Source organism: Balaenoptera musculus, chromosome 1 (assembly GCF_009873245.2).
Source record: "Balaenoptera musculus isolate JJ_BM4_2016_0621 chromosome 1, mBalMus1.pri.v3, whole genome shotgun sequence".
Classification (NCBI taxonomy): domain Eukaryota; kingdom Metazoa; phylum Chordata; class Mammalia; order Artiodactyla; family Balaenopteridae; genus Balaenoptera; species Balaenoptera musculus.
In genome coordinates, this window is record NC_045785.1 from 14,996,373 (window position 1) to 15,015,361 (window position 18,989).

The following is an 18,989-nucleotide window of genomic DNA, read 5'->3' on the forward strand; positions in this document are numbered from 1 at the left end:
GGATTGTAAGCCAGGCCTCTCCGGCACCAAAGCTTGTGCTCTTCCCACTGTATCCCATTCAGGGGCTTCCCAGGGCAGAAACTATCTTTCAGGGGCTTTGTAGCATTTAAAGGAAATTTTCGTTTAAAAGGAACATTCAGCCATTCCTTTTCACATTTGATTCTTGTGGCAGAGGAAGACCCCTGGAGTGGTGAGGCATCAAGTCACTTCTCCCCTTCACCCCATCAGGGTACAGGGACCCTCAAACAGGACAGAGACCCCTGGACATGGGCCAGGAGGCATCACTGAGTCCTGCGGTTTCCTGGTCTTGTTACCCAGCTTTCCTCACTCCCACAGGGAGGTGTACAGCACAGGCTCTGGACCTGGTTTCAGAGACCAGATCTATGACTCTCTGGCTACACTGAATCTATTCTCTCAAGCCTCAGTTTTCCAGTCTGTGACTTGGGGATGCCTAATACCTACTGTACGGGATTGCTGTGAGGTTGACATCACGTGAAACAAGTCTATCAGGGATAAAGATGATCTAAAGAGATGGCTCTAGGGGTTGAAGCTCATGTCTGTTCTGGGAAGACTGCCTCTTGAATTAGGAGTGATAAGTTTCATGGGTGGATGAGTCTAGAAACTCTTCTTATTCTTGGACCAATACCAGCCCCCAAAACTGCCGGTCAGGAAGGCACAGGACTGCTTCACTCGTGTTGTCTGGTGGGTTAGGACTTGTGAGCTAGGGCCCTGGGAGTCTGGGGGAGTGAAGATATAAGCCAGGACAAGTTGGCCCCAGTGACATGGTGGCAGGCTGGGTGGGAGGCCCAGGGGACCTCGGGGCAAGGTCATGGCCCATGAGCTTCAGCGGCAGCAGCGCCTGATAACGTTCTGGTTTTAAGTTTTTGCGCTAGAATCCCCCTGTGCTCTCCTCAACCCTCAGTCAAGTTTCAGTAAGCATGCAACCCAGCATTAGCTGTGCTGGTGTGGGTGGGTCAGGGTGCCCGGCTTCCCCTACCAAGAGGTGCAGTGTGTGTGTGTGCGTGCGTGTGTGTGCATGCGTGCGTGTGTGTGTGTGTCGTTGGGCCAGGCTGCTGTTGAAGCTGAAGGAAGAAGCCAGGGTCCTCCGGGGTGCCCCTCCCCAGGGGAGTTTTCAGATGCCCAGGGAGGGGCCTGGACTGTCTGCTTTCAGGCAGGATGGTGCGGCTGGCTCAAATTACTTATGTGGTACCTGGGGAAATTGGGTTACGCTCAGGAAATGCTTGGTACTTGATAAATGGCAGCCGGCAATGTAATAATTGGAAAACAAAGTTCCTGTTCTCGTGAACCTTGCAACACAGGAATTTTCACTGGCTGAGTTCGCTTGGGGACATAACCGTAGCCCATTATCCTCACCCTCCTGGCAGCTGGTACCTCTCCCACTGGTTCTCACATCTACCCAACCGGGGGCGATGCCCATTGGCTCAGTCCTGCTGGGCTTGAGTCCTGCTCAGCCATGTTCCTGCTCTGTGACCCTGGGCAAGTCCCTTAGCCTCTCAAAGCCTCAGTGTCCTCATCTGTACAGTGGGGACACGGATACTGCAAAAGGCTTAGGGCAGAGCTGGGCATCAAGTGAGTGTCCACACATGAAGCTATTGTTAACTCCCTACGACAGGCATGTGGTGGGTGGACGAGGTTCCTTCAAGCCCGAAAGATGGCTCTAGAAACTCAAATTAGGTTTGTGTAGCTGCTGGGGTGGGCTCCCTCGCATTCCATTCCCAGCAAGAATTCTTTTCATTGTCTGCCCTGCCTAGTCTGAGATGTATAAGAATCCTTGCGGAGTATGTTTAAAATGCGGACTTTCAGGCTCCACTTCCTAGAGACTGATTTAGGAGGTCTGGGCAGGAGGGCTCTGGGATCTGCATTTTAAATAAACTCTCCAGATGATTCCAAGGTGGGGGACCTTGGAACACACTTTCCCTGCTCTGTATTCCATGGTTTCACAGCCTGCCAATTGGGTGCTTCTGCTCTGGTCCAGCCTGAATGCCTCCACTTGTGTCCTCTGGTTGTTCTGGTTACTTCCAGGAGAAACAGACTGTCCTGACTAGTAATGCCGGCTGGGGGAGTGAGTGGGGGCAGTGGGAGGAGGAGTGGGGGGAGGCGTAGTGGGAGGGCAGTAATATAGGGGCAAGAGCATGGGCTCTGGAGGTTCAAATCCAGGCTATTAGTTGCTGTGTGTGATGGGAACTTTTTTAAGTCTCAGTTTCCTAATCTGTGAAATGGGGATAATAGTGCCCGCCCCAGAGGCCTGGGGACAATGCCCCAGCACAAGGATGGTGCCCGTGAACAGGAGTTACCTCTTCCCAAGTGAATTCTCATGATCTTCCTCCTCTGGGGTGGACTGAGCCCGGGCCAGTGTCCCTGGGACCTGGGTTGCTGGGCTGGAGTAACGAAGTGCCCACCCCTCCAGCCCCAGGAGGGACAGGTGATACTCACCATGGAGGACAGGTCCACATTCTCCACCCTTTTGTCCTGCAGCAGCACAGGCTGTAGGCCGGCCACTCGGAGCTTCACGGAGGACGTGCGGTACACAAAGCTCAAGAGCCAGTCCCCACTGTGGGCAGAGAGGACGGAGTGAGAAGGGGTGGACGTCAGCCTCAGGAGGGCCCTGCCTGGCCCTGGGGGAGCCTGGTGGGACGGGAGCTTCTGTGGGAAACCAGGGCCCCGCTGCACCCGTGCATGATGGTGGGAGCTGCAGCCACTGGCATTGCGGGAGCATTGCCCAGGGTGTGGCAGCTCAAGGGAGGCTGCTTTGTTTCCTGCTGGGCCCCCAGAGCAGAGAACAGTGCTGGTGGGCAATAGACGAATATCTGTTGAGTGAGTGAATGAGGAAGCTGGATGAAGTTCTCCACAGTCTGCATGTGGCTGGGTGAGCTGCTCTCAGCTGGGGAGGGTTTCCAGTTCCCAGGGTGGGGGCTGGAGGCTGGTCCAGGGCTCCCTGGGAGATGAAAGAAAGGCAGCAGGGCGTCTGCCTGGGGGAGAGGACCACAGGGAGCTGGGGCCACCATGCTCCGTGGCTTGGAACTCTGGGTCTGGGGCCCCCCATCTGTCTTTGAGCTGGAGGGACCAGCTGCGCCTTCTGAGACAGGCCTGGCCCAGCCTGCAGCTCTCCCTGCCCTCAGCCACCTAGGAGGTGAGTGCGGCCCCCCGAGGCAGGTCACAGCCCTGGAACACTCCTCCACTCTCATGGCTGCTGTGAACACCACGCCCTGCACCCTGCCCCCATCCAGACATAAACCCTGCACTCTGGAGAGAAGATAACCCCGGACACTCTGTGGCCCGATTCTTCAGGTACCCCGAGCACTGTCCACGGGAGACGTGGTCTGCGGGGTCCACGGGACAGCCTCGCCCCTCGAACCCCTGCGCCCTGTCCAGGGTGAAGCTGGGCCCCTCCCTCAGCAAGTCCATGCACGTGGATGCTTCTGTCCCCCCTCTGCCTCCAGGACTGAGACCCCACTTAGCACACTGGGCGTCTTTTGTTTAGACCGAGTCCGACTCCGGTTGCAGGGCCATTTGAGCCCATCGTTTCTGTGCGCTTGTTTGAAAGAAGGGCCCTCCCTCCCCGCCATGTGGAGGGAATGGGCTGAGAGTCAGGAGTCCCCAGCCTGCCCGCGTGACCCTCTGTGCCCAGAGGCGAGGCCCCAAAGCTGTCTGGGACCCAGGGTGTTGTGGGCTCTCCAGGCCTGACCCTCTGGGATCTCTGGCCACATGGGTGCCTGTGTGGTTACCACCCTGGAAGCCTCTAGAAGGCTGGGGTCCAGAGTTGAGGGGCTCTCAACAGACCTTCCTGCTGTGTCCCACCCTGAGCTCATCAGCCTGTGACTCCTTCTCTGAATCGTCCACCAGGTCCCTCGAGCAGAAGCCAGCAAAGCCATGTCCTAGGCCTCCCTTCCCCCCATGGCCAACTTATCACGGAATCCTGCAGATCTGTACTACCTGCCCCTACTCCCCACTCCCCCAAAACCCATCCCTTCTGCTCCAGCCCTGAGATCAGGCAACTCCCCGCCCAGCCCCCCACGGGCAAATGTAACGGCCTCTTCCTCGCTCCTGGCCTCACCTCTCTCGAGCCACTGGGGTCTTCCTTCAACTCTCATCTGACCATGGCCCTCTCCTCTCAGAAGCCAACCTTGACTCTCCACTACCCACAGGCCTTCTCTTCTAGAAAATTCCCCAACTGCCAGAGAGCAATGTTTGCACGTCCCAATGGTTATCCTAATAGTGAAGGCCCAAGAAACACTGTCCCTCAGAATGATGGCTAAGGGGAGAAGAAAGGAGACTGACTCAAGTTGTTTTATTAACTAATCATGAGACTTACGTGCATCAAATACGGGGTGTGAGGGAGGTCCCTATACGGTGCTGACACAGAAAGCAAAGGAGCAAAGTCAGCATTGTTCCTTCCCAACGATCCGTCTTAATCATGACAACACTCTACTTACAATGTTAAATGCACTTATTCATACACATGTAGGGGCAGGACAGGAACATGTGTTTAGAAGGTTCCACATCCTCGAAACTGTGCTAAGCAAACCACAGGGCCTTTGCTGGCATTCCAGACCCTCTGCACCCAGCATCTGCCTCTTTTGCCTGGGGTGGGCCACGAGCCCACCCTCGGGACCACACAGAGCCAGTCCCACCCTGTCAGTTACCAGCTGTGTGACCTTGGGCAAGTTGCTTGACCCCTCTGAGCCTCAGTCTCCTCGCTGTAACTTACCTTCCGGGGCGGGCAGGAGCGTGCACAGAGATGGCACATCGTGCATCCAGTGCTCACACACGTGAGCGCTCAGGAGGCACTGGGTACGATGATGCCTCCCGCTGTGGGCCTTCGTGGGCAGTGTGGCCTCTCTCCTGCTCGGCCTACTCTTCCAGGCTCTGATGGGCTCCTATCCATCTTTTCAAAATTCAGCTTGCATGTCACCTCTCCAGGGAGTGCCCCTGAGCCCTTCCGCTTGATAGTATTAACCCTTTGTCCCTCACGTGACTGGTGTCTGCTCCTCTTGTGACCTTTGTTACATGTCCTCTGTGTGTCCGTTCCTGGGTCTTTTCTTTTTCTGGGCAGAGAGCTTGTTGAGGGCAGGACTGTGCCTTAGGGCTGCACCCTGCATCCTAAGCAGAATCAGGAACTCCCTTGGGAGTGGGAGGTGAGTGCGGTGCCCAGCAAGCCAGGCCTCAATGGCCCTCCAGGCCAGGCGGATGCATACAACTGAACCTTGATTCACACCACATGACCCGTTGAAGGGTGTGCCGTGGCTCCTCACAGGCCTGGGACCACTTGTGGGCAGGGGTCCTCCCGGCTCCTTCTACCATTATCCCCGCCCCACACGGTACTGGAGCAGAGACCACACCGGGAGTCCCCTCCCCCGGGGGCTCAGAACAAAACCCTCTCAGTGCAGATATCCCAACTATCAGGGAGATGGTCTCACCTGAGCTCACATCCTGGCTCTGCTGTGTGACCTTGGTGAGGCACCTGACCCTCTCTGAGCTTCAGTTTCCTCACAGTATAATAGGGAGAAGCACCACTCACCCCAGCTGGCTTCCAGGGGGTTCGTGAAAGCCCAACCAAGTTAACGAACTTGCAAAGATCTTTATTAATGTACATTATAAATTTATAAATGTGTATAGTTTGGTAGTGTTGGCCTGAAGCTCCCCCCACCCCCTCATTCCACTCCCAGTCTTTAAGTAGGTTTACGGCAACTAAAACAGCTTTGGGGGCCAAGAATATGAATTCCTGGTCGGTGCTTAATTTAATCAAGAAATTACAGTTATTGTTTTGGTCTGTGCATTCCTTCCCTCTTCTCTCCTTCCTCCTCCTCTCCCCCTCCTCCTTTTTCTCTCTGGAGAGATGGCTCAGGATCTCACAAAACAGTGGAAAACCAAACTTATTAGCCTCAGGTTCTCAACAGAACAGATGGGTTTAATAAGATTTTGCTGCTTTCATATTGCACACATGCAATTTTAATTCTTTCCCTTTGCTGTTTATGAAAGCATCAAAAAAAATTGTGTGCTGTGAATATGCCCAGTAATAATAATTATAACCGCTATTGCTTATTGGGCACCTATAAAGTGCCAGCCTTCATCCTACATAATCTCATTTAATCTCCCCAGAACCCCTGTGCAGGAGGGACTGTTATTCCCACCTTATAGGTAGGAATACTGAGCTTCAGATTTGTTTGTCCAAAGCCACCTGAGGGGTAAATGGTGGAGCCAAGATTTTAACTGAGGACTGTCTAACAACAATGTTGTGGCCATTCTTTCTCTTTTCTTGTTTTTAATTAATTAATTTATTTATTTTTAAAGATCTTTATTGGAGCAGAGTTGATTTACATGTGTTAGTTTCTGCTGTACAGCGAAGTGAATCAGTTACACATATACATATATCCACTCTTTTTTAGATTCTTCTCCCATACAGGCCATTACAGAGTATTGAGTAGAGATCCCTGTGCTATACAGTAGGTCCTTATTAGTTATCTATTTTATCTAGAGTAGTGTGTATATGTCAATCCCAATCTCCCAATTTATCCCTCCCCCAACCCTTACCCGCTGGTAACCATAAGTTTATTTCTACATCTGTAATTCTATTTCTGTTTTGTAGATAAATTCATTGTACCCCTCTTTTAGATTCCACATATAAGCAATATCTTCATTCAGTACGACAATCTCTAGGTCCATCCATGTTGTTGCAAGTGGCATTACTTCATTCTTTTTTATGGTTGAGTAATACTCCATTGTATATATGTACCACACCTTCTTTATCCATTCCTCTGTTGATGAACGTTTACGTTGTTTCCATGTCCTGGCTACTGTAAATAGTGCTGCTATGGACATTAGGGTGCTCTTTTCTTATTTTTTAAACTGTCCTTACTTAAAAAATTAAAGTCTCTTTTATTTGTATATATATATATATATATATATATATATATATACACACACACACACACACATATATAACTGAATCACTTTGCTGTATACCTGAAACTAACACAATGTTGTAAATCAACTACATATCAATTAAAAAAAAGTTCTTTTAAGCCCTACCCTCCAATCCTGTCCACTCTTAGGGGCGACCACTGTTATAGTTTATACTCCCGTGTCCTGGTTAATGCCTCTATCCATGGCTAAAGACCATCTTATCTTTAGCTCTGAACTAGACATGGGCTAAATTATCAAAATGATAAAGACTTTCCAAATCTGTTCTATCAGTTGCAGGTTCTACTTGGGATGGTTGGGCTTAGATCAAAATTAAAGCTTAACGGCCTTTTGACTAACTTCTCTGGGCCTCAGTTTCCTCACTTGCACGATTACGGAGAAAATGACAAACGGAGACAGGTGGTAAGAGTCTAATACTTGTCATATCCACTCCCCCCATCACTGCATTATTGCATTTTTCATGGTTTTTTTTTGAATAATTGTCTGTTTCCATATGTGTCTTTTCTGCTAGACATGAACTCCTCTTGTCTTGTCCATCTTTGTAGTCCCACGTCCAGCAGGAGGTCTTGGGCATGTATGTTGGATGATTCTGAGTTGCCCTTAACCTCAGGCTGGAGCCTCTCCCTCCTCACACCCTGACATATATTCCTTAGAATCAGGAACCCAGCACTTTCCTCTTTCTCTAGGCTTTGCCTTTCAAATGATCTCACCTGTCCTTCTGGCTTCAGCTGAAGCTGACATCCCACTGGCCCTCGCTCCAGTTCTCATCTCTCTCAGTTCCAGGGCTGCATCTCCAGCCGCCCTGCTGGACACTTCATGTTCACGGCCCCGTGACTCAGCCGCTTCCCCAACAAGTCTCACCTCCTGTCGCTAAGTGAGTGTGCACCACACCTGGGGAAAAGCCTTTGGTTTCAGAGCTTCTGGATTCTGGTGTCGCAGACAAGCTTCCGTATGCCTGCCTGGAGCTGCCTGTTCCCTGCCTATTTGTGCTGCTGAGTGCGAGGTTGCACAGGGCTAGGTGGGGGCTTGCTCCTGTTGAGGTTCCAGCTAGTGCCTGGCACGAGGTTGGCGCTCTGATGCTGATGATGATAAACGGCAACACCATCTGTCACTCACGGAGCAGGCACCCACCATGGGCAACTCTGTAAATCGCTGGACTATCATCGCAACCCTGGGGGGAGTCACTACTATTATCCCCCCTTCACTGATGGAGAAACTGAGGCCAATGTTAAGACCCAGGTCTGTGCGATTCCAAATCCCTATTTTTGCGTTTACACTGTCACCTCCCTCCTTTGCCTCATTTGGAGGCTGAAGGGCCCGGGCATCTTCTCAGGCCAATCTCCTGACATCTCAGCGATGGCCTTCATCTTCTCTTCTTCCCCAGAGTAGAGGGCACGGCTTTGGCTGAAACCTCTCAAGTTCATCTCAAACCCAAGCCCAGGGATGCCTCCTTTCCAGCCCCACAGCTGTCAGTCTTCGCAGCCCCCCTCTCTTGCGGGAAGGTCTGTCGTGTGGTGTGGGTGCTGGCTCCCCCATGGCTGTCAGCCCTGCCCCAAGACACTGCTCTGAAAGCTCAGCCTGGACACTCCCCACTCCCTTCCTGCGCTGCCAGATAACCCACACACGAGCGCCTCAGTCGGCATTCAAAGACCCCCCATTTAGGGCCCAATCTTTGCTTTTCAGTCTCATCCCACTCACCCTCTTCCCCCAGATCACGGTGACCAGCCTGGCCTCTCGTGTCATCCTGTAAACTGGTCTCAGGCCCGACACAGGGAAATCTTTCTTAGGATCTGTCCCTGTTGTCCATCATCCTATGGGGATGGATCCTACCCAGGTCAGAACACCAGGCCCGGGCCTTGCTTCTAGCAGGGCTGGTGTCCCACCGGTCCCTGGGATCCTCCAGGACAAGGGCCTGGCCTCCAACATCTGTGTCCTGGGCACACTAGGTGCTCAGTAAGCACTGTCACCTCCCCACAGGCACAAGGTTTGGACAGACCTGCAATAGCCATTGATGATCCTTCCAGATACCACCTTCCGGAAAGGCTCCCAGTGCTTGGCTTCTCCTTCCACGGGCGCGCCCAGCAGGACAACGTCCTCGATGATCCCTTGGCAATCTGGAGAGAGACCCCGGAAAAGACCGTCAGCACCCCTGGCCACAGCGGGTCCTGAGGGCGACTCTCCAATAGCGGTGGAGGAAATGGATGTCACGTACACGCGCACACACGTGCATATGCACACCCACACTCATGCACACATGCACACATATGCTCAGGCACCTGCGCAAACACATTCACGCACACACATTCATGCACACAAACACACACAGGCCCACACAGTACGGTGGCTTCCATTTACTGAGTTCCAGGCCCTCCAGTGTCCGATCTATTCCTGCAAAGCTCATCATCCCCATTTTATAGTTAAGGAAAACCAAAGAAATTTTCAAGATCACATGGCCAGTAATTGGCACGGCCCAAACTGGGACCCAGGTCTATTTCCACCCTCCATGAAGCTCACAACTGGCCGTGGACTCAGATGGGGTGTCTCCCTTTAGAAGGGACTGATGGCCCCTAGCGCATTGCACGTGCCAGGCAGGAGACACCACAGCCTTCCTCTGCAATAGGTTCTCAGGGGTCTGTGGAGCCTGGCGGGAAGGTGGGAGTGGAGAGGAGAGGGGGGCTCAGGATCCTGGGACACGGAGTACATGCAGCAGCTGCACTGACCTAGTGGTTCAGAGTATTTTAGGCCAGGGCTCCTCTGAGCGCAGCTCGTGCATGAGGGCTGGCCCGTGGGCTGTCTGTCTTGTAAGTATAGATCAGCAAAGCAGCGTTTCTTTGATCTCCTTGCAGACTGGAAACCAACCGCTCACACATGGGAGTGCAGAGTGCACTTTGAGAAGCACTGCTCTAGACCCGTGGGGGTGCACGTGCACCTCAACCCCCAGTCACCCCCTGACCCGGCTCTATTTTTCTTCTTGTCACACCTCACTTGTTTACATCTGTCTCCTCCTCTAATATCTGGGTTCAGGGAGGGCGGGGCTTCAGCTGCCTTGGTCACAGCTGTATAGGACAGTGCCTAGTCTATACTTGGGGCTCAGTAAAGGTGTGAATGAATGAGTGAGTAAATACACTGCCATCCCCTGGGACAGCCAGGATATGTGCTTTGCAGTTGCAAAGCCCTGGGTTCAAATCCTGGCTCAGTGACTTCTGAGCCAAGTCACTTAACTTCTCTGAGCCTACAGGTGGCTATGGTACTGCCTTGACGGTCTTTATGGGGATGAAGTCATGGTGGGGAAAAACCCAGCGTAGTGAACACACAGTGGAAGTTAGCGTCTCCCCGCCCCGTCCCCTGTCCTGTGCCCCTGCCGCTCCGCAGGTTCTGAGCTCCCCCAAATTTGGGGAGTAGCACGATCTGTGCCATTCCTGGGGAGTGGGCCCCCGTGGGAGAGCTCACCCAGTCCTCCCACTCTCTCTTGCTGAGGGACACAGGACAGGTGGCTTCCTCTCTCTGGGCTCCGGTTTCTAACCAGAGCGTGTCTAACTGTCTTCCGTTCGGGCTGCTGTGTCAGAGTTTGTCTGAGTAAACGGTTCCAGGCTAACAGGAGTTTGAGAAGCCCTGTGCTCCTCTGGCTCTGAGTTATAAGATTCCAGGGCACAGAATTCTGATTTCACTCCTCTGCTTCCAGGGATAGGATAATCTGGCAGAAGGATGGAAAACTTCAGGAAGCTGGTGGTGTGTGTTGAATTGCAAGGATGACTCAGATACTGTTTGATGTAAGGGCTATTTCAGGTGCTTATGCTGTTGGCAAGGCTGTAGCTTTGATTCTGACCCCTTCTCTGGCAGATGAGGAAACACGGAGTCTCAGAGGGGTTGGGGCATGCCCACGGTCACACAGGTAGTGAGAATACAGCTGGGCCCAGAACCCGGCACGGGGAGCTGTCAGGGCCTGGGGCCATTCTCTCCGCTGTTTACGGTAACAATTCAGAGCACAGCGATCGCAGGTGGGTTATCATTGTTCCCACGGTGCCAAACGGCTGTGGGCCCCGGGTCAATGACTGAGCTTAGCAGCTCTCTCTGGACGCCGGCCACTCAGGGCACCTGCCCTGTCCCCCAGAATCTCTCCATCTGAGGAGCTGGGACAGCGTTGCAGCCCTGGGTGCCGACGCCTGGAGGGCTGGGACCTCCTTGTGGCCAGCAGGGGAACTGCAGCATTCCCTATCAGGTTACCCTGAGCAGCTGTCAGGATCCTGTGACTAGCGATCGGACAGGTGTTATGAAAAGCAAACAAAGGTAGTTGCCTTTTGCTGAGACTAGTAGCTGAATCTCACAAAACAGTCCAGAGCACAGTCAAATCAAGTCAGGGTAGGCGGCGAGCTGGAAACACATTTACCTATCTCTGAAGCCTGGCTTTAAACTGCCTTTCTAGACCTCTTCCCCTTTATTCTCAGACTGCTGCCACAGTCGGATGTGCCTGTCTTATGTTTGAAAAGATGATTTGCTCTCTAGGAGGCTGCATACCTAGAGATAAGCCACGTGGCAGGCTCTTGGTAATGCACAGGTGTTAGCTTAAAGAAAGTTGGTGAGAATCATTTTAGACCCACCCAAGGGAGAATCCTGTACTGTTCCCGGAATGAGACGGTCCAGGTGGGGAAACCTGAGTTAGGAAAACTGGCTGCTGAAGTAGATGCTGGAGAACAAATGTCAAAATTCACTGTTTGGTCCAAAACCTTATAATACCAGAAGATTTCAGCCTTCCAGATAAAATACAGAAAATCCTCACTCAGGTACCACTTTTAGTGTCAAGCAGTCCTCTTTCATGGGCACAGATGATCCGTCACATCATGACATGAGTTCAGCGCAGAATACCCCCGCTTTTCAAGACCAACACAGGAAACTGGCATTTAACATTTTAATAATAACGAACATAAGATGACCTCACTGTCTTTTTCCTGCAGGGACCACGAATGTTTGCAGAAACATGTTGGGATTTATTCCTATATTGCTTCCACCAACTTTTCTTCCTTGTGAATTTTAAGGTGTAACATATAGTTCCATAGTTTTATAGTCAGGGGTCCAAGGTGCATCAGTCACCTTCAAGTTCAGGACTCAAGTTCAGGTTCAGCTTTTGGGCTTGGATTGCTCATTTTTTAAACAGTCTTGTGTATGTTATTAATATAATACTTTTACTGTTGAAGCTGGAGGCCTTTCATTCTTATGACTTTGGCATTAAGGAGGCTCCATCCCTGGGGCAATTAAAAAGAAAAGCTTTATTAGTCCTGTCTTTATCCCTCCACTTCCAGTCCTTTTTGTCACTCACGTATGGTGAGAAACATTATCTTCCCACATTGTCTTTGCTTTTACCTCTTATTTTCATTACTTTTTTTTTTTTTGGCCGCACCCCGTGGCTTGTGGGATCTTAGTTCCTGACCAGGGATTGAACCTGGGACCGTGGCAGTGAAAGCGCTGAGTCCTAACCACTGGACTGCCAGGGAAGTCCTTCTTTTTTTTATTCTTAACACAGGACCCAAAGAGATCCCTTTAAAATTCGAGTCATAGGCATGAGGTACATTTTGGGGGTGATGGAAATGTTCTACAACTGGGTCATGGTGATGGTTTGTACAATTCTGCACATTCGCTAAAAATCACTGAATTGTACACTTAAAATGGGGGGGATTGTGTAATATGTAAATGACACTGCAGGAAAGTCAGATCATTTCACTCCTGTGCTCAAAACTCTCCTGTGGGAGCCATCTCTTGTGGAGTCAGAGTCAAAGTCATTTCAACAGCCCTTGAAGCCCTGCGTGACCTTCCCCACGCTTTCCCCTTGCTCACTCTCTTCCAGCCACACTGGCCTTGCTGTTCCAGAACATGCCAGGCCTTTCCCTTGCTGATCTCTCCTCCTGATGCGTTTCCCTCCAACATCCACAAGCCTCACCCCCCGACCTGCTCCTTCACCTCTTTGTTGAACTGCCACCCTCCAAAGGGAGGAAGGTGCAACCTCCCACCCCTACCAGGTGCCCCATCTCCCCTCTCTGATTTATTTTTCTCCATAGCACTTGAGACCATCTGACTTACTACCTATTTTACTTTTACAGTGTCTCCTATAATCTGTCTCCTACTACACGTGAGCTCCTCAAGGGTTGAGATTGTTCTTTTTTGTGTTCCCCAGGGAATCCCCAGTGCCTAGAACAGCAACTGGCACAGATGCTCTGCTCAGTAAGTATTTGTGGGATGAAGGAAAGCAAGCTGTGGGACTCAGCAACCCTTCATGTTGAGAATACATGCAAAAAGTTTATTTTTTAAATTTTTAAAATTTTCCTCCCGGTATAACTTCTTCCGAGAGGCTCTAGCTGAGGACCTCTGTAGACTGGATAAAAGCAAATGAAGAGTGCTGACTTGGCTGAAAGTAAATGGAAGAGTATTTAACCAGGGTTCTCAGCTCTTTCAATTGCTGGTTTCCAGAGCTCTGCTCCAGGGGAACGGATGGTACTGTGACTGACCGCAGTATGCAGTGGGCAAGAATAATGACCGGTCCTTCCAAAGCTGACTCTGCCTCAGTCTCCTCTGCTGGCTTCCGACAATGTGACCCAGAGGCTCACGGTGACCCTCCCAAGAAGCACCCAACATCACTTGTATTAACAAAAACCCCTTGGGCTTGGCCTACATAATAAGAAGGCTCAGGGTCTCCAGACCCTTCAGATGATTCATGGTACAGCTCAGGGTGCCCCATCTCTGGGGGCAAAGATCCAGAGCAACTTCAAGGGCTTAAGAAACTGCACAATTGCGAACTGCTGTCGGCCAGTTAAATGTCTCCTGTCTCACACAGCAGGTGTCATGATTCTAAGACTGTATCAGATGCTGTTGCAACTCACAGAATTCCTGGATTCAGGTAGTTTTTGGTCATTACATACTTTTTCCTCCAGGAGATGCTGGAAGTGTGATGACTGCCATATGCAGGGCTGTGAAGTGCTTGCCATTAGAAAGGGCTCAGGTTTGAGCCTGCGCGTCTGGAGCCTGTGCTCCACAACAAGAGAGGCCGCGATAATGAGAGGCCCGCGCACCGCGATGAAGAGTGGCCCCCACTTGCCTCAACTGGAGAAAGCCCTCGCACAGAAACGAAGACCCAACACAGCCATAAATAAATAAATAAATAAATAAATAAAGATACATGAAATTGCTAAAATTAAAAAAAAAAAAAAAAAAAAAAAAAGAAAGGGCTCAGGTTCAAAAAGGTTGGGAATCACCAGTCCAGGGGAAGTAGCTGGACCTTTGGCACAAGAGAAATCTGCGTTCAAAGCTTGGTTTTATGTGAACTGAAGTCAGTTATTTAATAACTTGGAGCCTCAGCTTCCTCATCTTTAAAATGGAGATAATATAATAATACTGATTTCCCAGGGCTGGCGTGAGGTTATATGTTCAGGGCGGTGTCTGGCACATGGCTTGGTCAGTGGTGTCCACTGTTATTCCCGTGCAGATGATCAATTTGGCGACTAGGGAGAAATGGTGGGCGTGAGGCACTGTCTTTGGAGAGGGCTCAGCCATTATAGTCACCGTGCCTGTTTCTAGCCAGCCGCTAATTGCAGGCACTATTTTAGGAGTTAGTTGTGGGAAGTGGTGATGCCAGGCATCTGGTAGCAGTGGACAGTAGCATCGGCCTCCTTCAGAGCACAGCCTCTAGAGAGAAGCAGCTGAAGAGCTGTAAGCAATGGTTAAACACTTCCTCATTTACTTTAATTTTTTTTTTTTTTTTTTTTTTTGGGCCGAGCCACACGGCTTGAGGGATCTTAGTTCCTCGACCAGGGATTGAACCCACACCCTCGGCAGTGAAAGCTCGGAGTCCTAACCACTGGACCGCCAGGGAATTCCCAAAATTAAAAAAAAAAAAAATTGTGGTGAAATACACCTAACATAAGATTTTCCATCTTAACCATTTTTCAGTGTACAGTTCAGTAGCATTAAGTACACTCACATGGTTGTGCAACCATCCTCACTTGCTTTTATCACTCAGAATTTAGATAAATCAGTTTCTATCTTGTCAACTGCTCTTATCACTCCTTCAGCAGTTCACGCCAGATTCCTGATATGACACTTTTACCACCTGGCGCTCCTGGCAGTCTGGAGATCATCTTAGCTTTTCAAAAGAAAACCCAAGAGTTGAGAATAGGCCGTTCTTCACAACAGCAAGTGTCCCTTTACACTACAGCCTTGGCCTTGAAAATCATATATAAACTGAGTTTTTGTTAAACTAAACATTCTTAAAATGTACCAAGTAGGGCCAGCCCTTTCAAAGCGTCCCACGGAGAATCCTTTTGTACAATGAGGGAGGACCAGCTGTCACTGGGGACAACCAGTCCCAGCCTCCCCTCTGTCATTTTGTCCTTTCCATACAGTGGGCTTTCTGAAAGTGAGGCAGGCCCAGGCAGCGCTTTCCAGGTCTTTCTAAACACCCTCCTCTAGGAGTTACACAGAAATCTCATCAAACGGCCAGAAAGGCAACATCACAAACTCCCATAGGCCTATCACACTGTCAATAATGAGATTCTCCTGGGCTGCAAAGACCAAAGTTTGAGAAGCAAAAAAGAAGGATTTTCTCCCTCCTGGCAGGGGGTCATGTGTGCAGTGAGTGATAAGGTGGGAATGAAGGAGGAAATTATCTCCTGACTTCGAGTCCAGAAAACAGACCTTGAAGTAAATGATATGAACTGCATCTAACACAAACGAAATCCATTCCAAAGATACACATACACGCCCATGATAAACACACATACGCGCCCATGATAAACACACAGACGTGGCCAAAGGGAGAAGGAGAGGGCAGGAGCCAGGCATAAAGGGAGATGAAGGGAGGCTTTGACTGTCCCCCACCCCTCGACCCCCAGTGGAATGAGGTTCACACTGGAAAGAATCGTTTAAGGGAGCCCGTTTGGATATATTATAAGGATTTGGGATGAATTCTTTATGGAAGGAGTAAGCCTTCATCTCTCCCTTTTGATTTCCATCTCTTTCATTTGGCAAAGTGGTAAGGCTGTTACTAGCATCCTGGGACCCAAAAAATTAATCTGCATGCCTGACCTCTCTTCGTTCTCCACCACCCTACCCTGGAGGGCGGGGTGGCTGGGGGGAGCGGTGGGCTAAAGCCGGGTCTGTCTGAGGACAAAGCAACTGACAGATGCAATTCCATGGAAGGGAAAGAAATCCCATCAAATGCAAGGTCTGCTATCATGGAGATGAAAGAGCCAGTTGACTGAATGACAGTCTGTTCTGCATTTCAGCTGGTATCTAGTGACAGCCCAGAAATAGTTTCCAGCTAAGTGAGAGTTTAGGAATTCAAGGGTCAGGATGTTTAAATGTATCTGAGCTTAGTGACAAACTCTTTTGCCTTGGCTTTGTCCTTCAAACATCATGGACAGTAATGTTGGTCTAACTTCTTAGAGGCTGGGAATGAAACTGGAGAGAGAGATCTTGCTGCAAAGTTGTTTCTTTTTTAAACAAAGTTCTGGTATTCTATTTCTTAATCCCCCTCCTTCTTTTCTTTATCTTCATCATCATCATCATCACAGCTTACCTCAGGATAGGCTAAGAGCTTTATACATATATTATTTCATCTACTTCTCATAATGATCCTAGGAGTTAAGCAGTACTACTCCCATTTTATGACGGGAAAAGCTTGCCTCAGAGACACTAAGTAACTTGCCCAAGGTCACACAGTAAGTGGCAGAGTGGAATTCAGTTATTCCTACATTTTCTCTCCTACTCTCCTGTCCTACTTCCCTTTGCTATGAAACATAATCTTGACTCAAAACATATGTCTTTTGATAACTGTGACATCTTCTAAAATCGTATATTAAAAACAGAACAACACACCCTGCCAAGATGAACAGTTCCAATTCGGTTGAGTCAAGAGATGCACTAGCAGGCTAGACTTTGCTAGAAGATTAATATCCTGATGTGGGCACCACACCAAAGGCACATGACCTTCTGCTTTGGCAATCTCGGGAACATGTGCCAAACCAAGTGGGCAAAAAGATAATGCAAAGAAAAAGAAAAAGGGGTCCACATGAAAGATGACACACTTTCTATTTTTTGATGGAGAGTTATGGCAATCCGCCTACACCCTAACACCCAAACTCAATTCCCCATCAGAAAGGTCAAACTGACTAAGACGACATAACTTGGAAATACAGCTGCTGGTAAACTGTAGGCTGTGAGCCAGTATAAAACAAGCAATTTCATTATATATATGCATACACATAAATAAAATGTCATATATGTTCTATCAGCTAGCTATTGTTGTGTAACAAATTATCCCCAAACTCAGTGGCTTAAAGTAACCATTTGTTATTTCTCATGATCCTACCAGTGGGCTAGGCAGTTCTGCTGAGATTATCCAGGCATGCTTGATCCCACTGGGCTAACTCATGTGTCTACAACCAGCTCGTAGGTAGGCTGGGGGCTGGCTAAGATAACTTGGCTTTGCTCCCTGTAATCTGCCATCCTCCAGTGGGCTAGCCTTGACTTGTTCTTAAGACAATGGCAAGGTTCTAGGAGGGTGGAATCCATGTGCAAGGCCTTCTGAGGCCTAGGCTTGAAACTGACATGATGTCATTTCCTGTACCTTTTTTAGTGAATGCAAGTCACAAGGCCAGCCCAGATTCAAGGGGTGAAGAAACTGACTCCACTTCTTGATGGGAAGAGCTTCAGGGTCATATTGAAAAGGATGTGGATACAGGGAGGGGTGGAGAAGTAGGGCCATCTTTTGCAATCAGTCTACCACAGATATACACAATATATCTGAAACACTGCAAAGTACTGATAGGTCATGTGCAATAAGCAAGTGGTTAAAAATCCCTGATGATACCAGTACTAGATAAATGGTTCTTTGAATTCTCACTTAGAAGGGGAAGGAGTGGGAAGAACACTGGGTGGGAATGATGCCAGGGTGCGGGGGTGGCCCAGCCAGGCTGTTTCCAAGTGGCTGTTTTCAGGGATGTGGTTTGTGGACCCTGAGTGAAGGCAGGATCCACCTAGAGAACTGGAAAAGTAGGCCAAGGCAGAACCCTTTAGGCAAGATCAAGGTGGGGTGTTCAAGTACTGATCCTGATCAAGTTCAAGATCAAGCACAAACACCAGATTCAGAGGGCCAGAGGTCACAGCTGCAGAGCAGGGTCTGGAGGCTCTAATTCAATTATGATAAAGGCAGCTAGTGTTTACCAGCATGGCCCTGGATTCTGGGAACAGTGCTATTCTCTCTGTATTATCACAGCAATATTCATTGTTTTTTGAAGTAGATCTTTGAGTAGTTATTGCAGCAAGGGTCTCTTAAAGGTAAACTTGCTCAGTCTTTGAAAATACCTTTTGGCTTCCATTTTGAATGATAGTTTAGCTGGATATAGAATTTTAGATGGACAGTTCTTTTTCTTTCTTTTCTGGCTTCTATTGTTTTAAGAAGTCTCATCAGTCTAGTTGAGCTTTCTTTGTAAGTAATCATTTAAAAAAAATCATTTTTAAAGTAATCATTTAAATAATTTCTCTTTATCTTTGGAGTTCTGCAATTTCACTATGATGTGCGTAGGTATAAAATATTTATCCTTCTCAAGACTCATGTTCCTTGAACCTCAGGAATCAAGTCTGGAAAACTCTCAGCCAATAAACTGTATCTCTCTCCTACTCTCTTCTTTTTGGAGTTGGTATTAGGCAAATGTTGAACTTAACTTTTCTTTCCTATCTTCTATCTCTTTATCTCTCTGTGATGCATTGTAATTTCTTCAAATCAATCTTCCAGTTCATTACTTCTCTCTTTAGATTTGTCTAATCTGTTGTTTAATTCATCCACCAAGGTTTTAATTTCAATGACTGTATTTTCATTTCTAAAAGTTCCATTTGATTTATTTTAAAATCTCCCTGTTCTTTTTTCAAAGTCTTACTCTTTCCACTTATTTTTCAATGTTTTAATTTATATCTTTAATAATTGCAAAGCTGCTTATTTTTTGAGGGGGGAGCTCTTTCAGACTGTTCTATTAGACTGAGCATCTAATCCTGATGTTTGTTTG

At 49.0% G+C, this 18,989-nt stretch overlaps 1 protein-coding gene across 6 annotated transcripts in view; it reads right to left on the reverse strand.

Moving 5' to 3' along the window:
- The window catches only part of TMCO4 (transmembrane and coiled-coil domains 4), a 92,859-nt gene that overhangs the window by 6,038 nt on the left and 67,832 nt on the right, over nucleotides 1-18,989 (reverse strand). For all 6 annotated transcript variants that reach the window (XM_036826269.1, XM_036826252.1, XM_036826247.1 and 3 more), the window contains 2 exons: nucleotides 8,939-9,056; nucleotides 2,455-2,572 (listed from right to left, as the gene is read on the reverse strand). In XM_036826269.1, coding sequence (XP_036682164.1) covers nucleotides 2,455-2,572; nucleotides 8,939-9,056 — 236 coding nt within the window. The remainder of the gene's footprint in view (nucleotides 1-2,454; nucleotides 2,573-8,938; nucleotides 9,057-18,989) is intronic.